The sequence below is a fragment of the Triticum dicoccoides genome, chromosome 4A, assembly GCF_002162155.2.
Source record: "Triticum dicoccoides isolate Atlit2015 ecotype Zavitan chromosome 4A, WEW_v2.0, whole genome shotgun sequence".
NCBI lineage: Eukaryota > Viridiplantae > Streptophyta > Magnoliopsida > Poales > Poaceae > Triticum > Triticum dicoccoides.
This window is the reverse complement of record NC_041386.1, coordinates 691,883,190-691,891,618: the sequence shown is the minus strand read 5'-3', so window position 1 is coordinate 691,891,618 and position 8,429 is coordinate 691,883,190. Positions and strand designations below refer to the sequence as shown.

The 8,429-nt window shown below is 48.8% G+C and overlaps 1 protein-coding gene across 1 annotated transcript; it reads right to left on the bottom strand.

The window, feature by feature from the left end:
* Window positions 1-2,714: 2,714 nt before the first annotated feature.
* Window positions 2,715-5,248, bottom strand: LOC119287961 (NAC domain-containing protein 43-like). Its single transcript, XM_037567574.1, has 3 exons — window positions 5,023-5,248; window positions 4,594-4,925; window positions 2,715-3,472 (listed from the first exon to the last, which is right to left on the bottom strand). Exons 1-3 carry the CDS (start codon window positions 5,192-5,194, stop codon window positions 2,777-2,779), a joined length of 1,200 nt encoding a protein of 399 aa, XP_037423471.1. The 5' UTR covers window positions 5,195-5,248; the 3' UTR covers window positions 2,715-2,776.
* Between the last annotated feature and the right edge of the window lie 3,181 nt (window positions 5,249-8,429).

Below are 8,429 nucleotides of genomic sequence, written 5' to 3'. Positions count from 1 at the left end.
TTGGAGTTGGCCGCACCCCCGCTGGCGTTCTTCTTCTTCTTCGACCAGCGCCCGCCGTTGCCGTTGTGGCCGCCGGAGTTGCCGTGGCCGTCGGGTTGCCGCCGGTGGAGGATCCGGCGGTGTTGCCGTAGAGAGCGACCGAAGACGGCCCGGAGCCACCGGGAACGGTGTTGGCGAGCTGGTTCTCGCGCAGAAGCAGGATGGAGCGCGTCTGCAGGAACGTCGGAGGCGGAACCTGCATCATGACGAGGGTGGTTATGTCGGAGAAGCGCGGATTGAGGCCCCGAAGGCATGTGAGGACCAAAGTTTGGTCCTGCACGGGCTGCCCCACGTCCGCCAACGCGTCGGAGAGGGCCTTCAGGCGGTGGCAGTAGGCGGTGATGGTGAGATCGCCCTAGACGATGGCCCGAAACTGCGCCTCGAGGTAGACGGCTCGGGTGAGTTGGTTGTCGAGGAAGAGGTTCCGGATCAGCGCGTAGGCGTCGTATGCGGTCTGATCTTGGGCCATGATGGTGTCCAGGATGTCGTCGCTGATGGAGCCATACAACCACGAACGGACGACGTAGTCCTGGCGGTGCCACTCGGCCGTGCGTGCGTCCGGCGGCGTGACGGCGGAGATGTGATCCATGAGCTCGTACTTGCCGAGGAGGACGGTGATGAGCATACGCCACTTGGCGTAGTTGGACTGCTGCAGGTCGAGGACGACGGGGACGTGCGTCTTGACGCTGGCAACGTGGACGGCCTGAGAGGCCGGCGACGTGAGGGCGGTGGCGGTGGCGGCGGAGGTAGAGTTGGTGAGAGTCCCGGAGGTTTGCGCCCCGAGCATGGACGACGACGACGCGGAGCTGGACATGGCGGCGATCGGGACAGGAGGGGAAACCGCGGTGGCGCCTTAGGGTTTGGGGCGGCGGCGGCTGGGAGGGGGGGCAGCGGAAGCTAGGTTTTAGGAAAGGAGGGCTGATACCATATAAACGAGAATCAGTTTGAGGGAAGACGCCTCTCGAGAGGCGATCGGCTCATATATTTATAGCAAGATTACAAGTCTTGAAGACCAAAAAAGAATCCTATACGTGTATATGTACAACCGTATATAAACGGCATACACGTGGATAGCTATACAAAATCATACTTTAACAATGTCAACACGGCATAACGAAATTTTCATGTAATCAAGTTTCGGTAAGGCCTACCCTAACAAGGATGATAGCGATGGTATTCCCTCATCACAGTGGAAATCCATATAAATTTCAGCTACATAATACTTCCTCCGTCCAGAAATACTTGTCCTAAAAATAGATAAAATGGATGTATATATAACTAAAATAAGTCTAGATACATCCATTTCCAGGTCAAGTATTTCCGGATGGAGGGAGTACATACTAGTCGCCTACCAAGTATCACCACACAAATATCACAGATTACTTCTGAACTGAGTTTGGGCACAAGATATTTGCATTTTCATAATAATTGTCTAGGATCAAATCAGATCCTTTTCAGACCATAACTCTTTCTCTTGCAAAATTTGAGCTGTTAACCTATGCTTTCAAAAATATTTAAATAGACTCAAGCCATCTTTTGTCTTCCAATTTGGGAGTACCATAAGTCCACTTCACAAGTTCATATATGTCTTCTATTCTAAATCAAACACGATGTTGCTACTACCTCCTTTCCGGTTTAATAAGCTTACACGTATCCTTAGATCGACAGTTTGACTAATATAATACAAATTATATGCTACAAAATGTATACCATTACATAGTATAGATCAACAATTTGACCAGTATAACAATGTGATAAGATATATTGTCGGTCTAGGAATATGTGTAGGCCTTTTAAACCGAAAACAAGTACCTTTTAGGCACCCGCAGAACATAATCATTAGCAGTCAAAACTGCATTAGGTCACACAGATAGATGTCTCTTCTAGTCACAAGTGTTTGCCTCAACAATTAAGATCTGTGATATGTGTAATGGTTGGCTCAACAATTACGATCTCTAGATCGGAAGAACGCTTTTAGTGTAGTGGCTTATTTTTCTTCTCGTTGATGCCATATGTAACCTAGAGGTCATGGATTTTCTTGACAATAAGTGCTTATCCATGTAGGTGTGTGGATCATGTTACTCGAGCCCTTAAATTAGACAACAAGTATTCATACACCATGGATAATCAACTCATAATCAGTCAATAAAGCATTTAGTGTGGCTTCACCTTGCAGCATGGAATGAATTGTTCACACGTTTGGAGGCGATCCAGCTGTCCAGTAAGCCTGGCATTTTCAGATGGAACTTGCACCAGAATGGAAATTTCTCTGTCAGATCCTTATATGCAGCGATGGCTCACGTGATGTTTTCGCAGGGGCGACAACCCTATATTTGTTGAGCTTTGCAGGTTTTGAGGAATGATGTGATTTTCAAGCCCAAAAAAATATGTTTCAACTACTGTGTAGGTTATTCATGCATATAGACACTAGCCCCTAACACGGTCTATTCTAGACAGACCTCTAGAGAGATCGGAGGATAGGAACATTTTCACTATGGTGTCTACAATGAGTTTACAGACATCGGCATTCTCCAATCTTTGATAGCGTTGTAGTATTTGGATAGGACCTCTTCCGTCTTACGTTTTTTTTCTTTCTGCAATTTTTTTTGTTTTTATTGTTGACGTATTAACTGTGTACATCTTGTTATGCAAAAAGCGAATGTTTCTTTAGTGCGATTGTATTAACTTGATATATGAAAATGTCCTTGTAAAAAAGTAAGTTTGGACTAGCATAGGGTCAGCATCCGACAGCGTTAAAACAGGTTATCTTCAAGTCGGCGTGTAGCGATGACACCGACCGCACCAGGCTCCACAGGTCGCCGTCGCTGGTGTCAGAGGAAGCGTGTAGCGTGTCACCGCCGGAGTAAGCCGTGGCGCTACCGAGCTCGTCCACGATGGACATGCCGTTCATCGTCTTGGCCGAAGCGGGGTCGGAGAGGCCGTTGAGCTCGTAGGCTGCGAGCCGGTCGAGAGCGTCCCAGTCGCTGCCGTACTTGCTCGGCAGCGGCAGGAGGCCGCCGGGGACGACGTGCTCGAGCTGCGGCAGCCTCATGAACTTTTGGTATAGGGTGCTGTTGCGGTTGTGGCACGCGCTGTCGATCAGGTCGTCCAGTGCTGGCGATGATGGGTTGGTGGGCTTGGTCTCCTGCTTGCACGGGGTCGTGGTCGAGCGGCCATGCATGTACTGGTTGAGGATGTGGTCGAGCGCGTCGTGATGCTGCTGCATCTGGGTCGCCTTGGCGTGGTCGCTGGCGGTGGCCACCGTCGATGAGCAGTTGCTCCGGCCGCGCTCCATGGCACCGACGCCGACCAGCTTGTTGGACGCCGCGGCAACACCGCCGCCGTTCTGGCCTACTTGGTGCTGCACGACGATGTTCTTCTTCTTGAACACCCTGCAGATGACCCACCCGTCCTCCTGCACCACGCCGCGCATCTGCTCATATGATAAGGATAACACCATCACTTAATTTGCATCAGATCGATCGGTCGGTAATTAGATTAAGCTAATTATGCATGGTGTTGAATTTTCGAATGGAAGGTACCACTCCCACTCCTTTTCTAAAAAAGGTACTACTCCCACTACCTGAGCCAGCTCAAAAGGTATGTCGATGGATCTAAAGTCCTCGATCAATCATCCATGCATGCGCAGATGCACGAACGTAGTGTTTGACCGGAGAAAAGGTCGCTCGATAACGGAGGTTTGTTAATTACTACCACGGTCCTGGTTTATAGGTTTTATGCCAAACTTTGATCATTTAACTAAGAAAATAATAATGCGTGTTATCAAAAATTATATCATTGAATTCATATTTAAACATAGCAGTGATTTTATTTTTTATTACGTGCATTAACATTTGTTAGTTAAATTTAACGTCAAAATTTAGCCCGAAATGCGAAGGAATCAATAAATCAGGATGGAGGTAGTCGTAATTTGTCATATGCCGGTGTCTCCACGTGCAAAGGTTCACATACTATTCGACCAATTCATGTTCCCACCGTTCATTTGGCACATACCAGTAGCAGTAGTATCAAGAGACTAAGAGAGTGTTAACTCTGAAGTAATTTATGGAGATGCATTCTTGCAAAGCTTGGTTAAACAATTAGTTGATGTCGGATACGTGTATGTCTAGTATTAGTATATGTGATGCTATCATATATGTGATGTCGGATTGTATGCTTGTTCTTTTAATTACTTTTTTATTTAAGAGAAACACTAAATAGATTGTATTTGTGACGCCGACCTGTCGAAAGGAAATCCCAGCTCCCACTAGCAAAATAGTACAAGTAATTAACGCATTGCATTATGTCATATGTGTCCCCATTCCCAACCACCACCTGGACATCATCTTCACTAGACTTGGTCGTCTACAGTGTCGCATATGTGCCAAGTGAGCATACACCTAAGTAAGTACGTACATAGTGCACTTAATTATCGCATGCATGCACAACTAGCGAGCTATCTTCATCCCTGTCGGCCGGCCGGCCGGCCACCGTGCCTGCAGTCCAACGTACTAGCTACAAGTATATTGTACACTGTGGACAGCAAGTACGTACCGGCGATGAGGAGCCGGAGTGGTAGCTAGCGTTGCCGGCGGCTGGGTTGGCGGGGTTGTTGCCCGGGGTTGCGGCGTCATCGAGGCGGTACTCGTGCATGATCCAGTCGGACTTGTGTCCGTGCGGGGCGCGGCCCTTGTAGAAGACGAGCGTCTTGCGCGTGCCGATGGTGCCGGAGCCGGAGGCGGAGTAGATGGCCTTGTCCCGGCCGGTGGCCTTCCAGAACCCGGCGCCGGTGGCGCGGTTGGTGCGCGTCCCCGTCGGGTACTTCTTGTCCTTGTGGCTGAACAAGTACCAGTCGTTCTGCGGGCCAGTGCCGATCCTGCACCGCTCTGCATGCACGCGTTTTTCCATGGCCAATTAGTTCAACATCCATACAGGAGTACCAACGGGAGAGTAGACGATGAACGAAGGAACTCGTAAACTGACCTTGGATGTCCCATGGCTCGAGCTTGTTGAGGTCGACATCGCGGATGACGTCGAGGTCGATGCGCTGCGAGGCCGCCTTCTTGGCGAGGTAGTAGGTGAGCAGCTCCTCCTCCGTTGGGTGGAAACGGAACCCCGGCGGCACCTCCGACTGCCCGTTCACAGAGATGCTCATGGTCGATCGGAGGGAGCAGGAGTGGAGGGGAGACGATGGAGCCGAATGAAGTTGTTGCCGGTGATGGGGTACAAGGAGGCAACTACAACGGACGTGGGTGTTTATATATAGCTGCTGATCTGTCGAGCGAGCAGAGCACACTGCTAGCTAAGGCGACAGCTCTAGCTCCAGCTAGCTAGCTAAGGGAAATGCCACCAACTTTGAGAGGGAAAGGCCAAGGCGACAGTGGCCCCCGCCGGCAAGGGGCCAACATCCGGAGCCATGACACGCGACCGTAAAAATCTGCCGGTTCCATGGCCACCGCCTGCCGGGTAAAATCATCAGGTTCCATGGCCACCGCAACCACCACTACCACAGCACTAACAACATCATCGATCAGCGACAGGAACGGTGTCACGATGTCATAAATTAAGAGGAAATTAAGCTTCAGGAAGTAAAAGATGTGCGTGTGCCAGCCGTTTCTCTCTTTTCTTTCATCTTCAGGAAGTAAATTAAGTGGAAATTAAGCATCACAAGGTACTAAAAGTTGCATTGCCCGGTCTTTGTTGGAGGATTGGAGCAGGACTAGATCCCTTACTTTGGCTAGCCGACGATCGATCGAGGTTAGCTATTGGAGGGAAGAAAGCGCAAAGCAACGGGACAGCTTTTTTGACTTTTGCGAAACCGATAATGAAATGTGTGCACGGATATTGATTCTGCAGCTCAGTTTTAGTGTTCGATCCTGTGCAAATCTGTCTCCTGCTTTTCTTTCCTGCAGGAGCCAAAAGCTGACATGGAGACTTCAAATCTGTAGAAATAATTCCCTTTGTCAATTATTCATCGCATAAGTCATCACAGTAGAACAACACATGTTGACTTTAGACTTCACGCTTTGTTGTATATTCATGGCGTAAATAATACCTAATTCGTTGACCAAATTTTTAGAGGGGATTGTAGTTTATTGATTGTTAATTTGAAGATATGCATGACCGATTTTGTAGAGAAAATTGTGGTTTATTGTTTGTTTATTTGAAGATATGCATGCTCTCATGCGGATTATTGTTTTATAAGCTGTTTCTACTTATCAGTTTAATAGAAAAATGAGAAGCCTGTCGAGATAGGAAAGATGGGCCGGACTTTGGTCGATCATAGACTTCCAATGCTTCACAGAAGATCTATTAAATGATAAATTGGCGTTGGGTTTCCATATCCTTGTGGTGCTGACATAAGTGCACGCTAAGCTTTTCAAAGACTCGTGAAACGACCAGGTGTCATGTATGATTTTTAGGTCCGGTTTCCTTAGCAAGTGTGGTCTTTCCAGTTTTCCTTAATTAACCATGTCATGTACTATGATTTTTGGGTCGGGTTGCCCTTGTTAAGTGGACCACCTCTGTTTTTCTTAATGCATTGCGGGATGTAAGGTCCGGCTTGCGAAACTATTGCAGCCTTAGCATGTTGCTGGTAAATTCAGAATAGAGACGCATCTGATACCTGCCTGATTCGTATAGCTTCAACACATACACGCATAGCTATAGGGATCAGGGCGAAACACTATAGGTATTATGACCGAAACAGCTTATGAAAAAGTGATACAAATAATACATCTCACATGAGATAAGATCCAGTATTACATCCAACTCACATACATTATGGTGTGACGGACTAGGCGGCGCAGAATCTTCTCCTAGACACTAGGCGCACGATAGCCGCCCATGACGGGGGCATGGCGGTAGACGGATCTAGAGGGCTGCGCGGGTGGGGACATGGTGACTGGAGGACAACCATCTGATGGTCAGTGGTTGGCAGAGCACTGGCGGGGTTCCTGGGAGACATAGATGTGTCGGGTCTTGAGGGTGTGCCCTCGTCCAGATCTGGAACTATGAAATTTGGCCCGATGAAAACCTGCTTCCTTGGTTGCGCGGCTTATCGCCGCGGCGGTGGCTGGGTTTTGCCACCGATCCCTGTCCTCGGCTGCACTGTTCAATTGGGGGATAGATCCAGGTGGAATCAAGCCCCCCGGTGCTGGAGGTCCACTTTTTTGTTGACCGGTGGCAGTCTAGCTCTATGTCAGTCATGTCCGCGCTAAGGTGCAACCATGGAAGTGAACTCATGGTCTGATAGCTCTCCTATATGTATCCACTGACGGGTCCAGACCAGTGAACTCATGGATGTCTATTTTGCGTGTAAGTGTTGTAGATGCCCTTATCTCCTCGATAACCTTCCGAACACGATCAAATGGGCAAGGTATCTAGGACGCCCGGCTAAGACATCGAATGCAGAGGTTGTATACTACTGCCTCCGTTCCTAAATATTTGTCTTTCTGGACATTTCAACAAGTGACCACATATGGAGCAAAATAAATGAATCTACACTCTAAAATATGTCTATATACATCCGTATGTGGTAGTCCATTTGAAATCTCTAAAAAAGACAAATATTTAGGAACGGAGGGAGTACAATAGTTTTACACACGTCAGCGTTAAATTCAACCGAAGTCACCAGTTGAATTCTATCCCTTTGATGATGACAAGTGAGCTAATCCATGTATTTTATGTAAAGTAAAAAAAAGTGTGTAAAATGTGGTTCCTGCTTTCTTTCTTTTTTTTCCTTTTTCTTCTTTTTATTATGCGGGAAAAGTGGGTATTTATTCCTCAGAAGTAGCGTTACAGTCAGCTAATACAAGTTTACGACACTATCTGGGACATGATGCAACCAACAAGCGGTGCTATCCACAGTCCTTCCTACATTAGCTAGACTCAGAAATACAGCTAATTCCCGCTGCGTTTCTGTGCCGTGCCCTTTTCTCCATCAGATGTCCCAGATGGGCTAACTTAACTGGCCGCACGGCAACGAAACCGTTGCGCGTACTGCGCACACATGCTCCACAAACACACGGCCGGAATGAACCTGGGCAGGTAGCAGACGCTTCTCTCCCCCCATTTCCGACTTGACCCGTACGTGCACGTATGCATGCCCGGGCGCGCGCACGTTGTTTGCGCGGCCCCATGCCCCCAGGGATAAGTCGTCGCCCCGGCGCGTCGTCCAGCCCGGCCTATCTTCTCCGTGTTGCAAGTGCAAGCCCCTGCGATAGCCCCATGCCCCCAGGAAAGGATCGACGACGACGCTGTCTGGTTGGAGAGTGGAGACTTGCTTGGAGGTGGTTGTGGCGCGTCAATTCGCGCGCTGACTACTGTGTCTGCTGAGTGTCTCCCTTCCCCGGCGGTCTCGGTCTCTCGTCGCCTTTGCCGACGCGCTC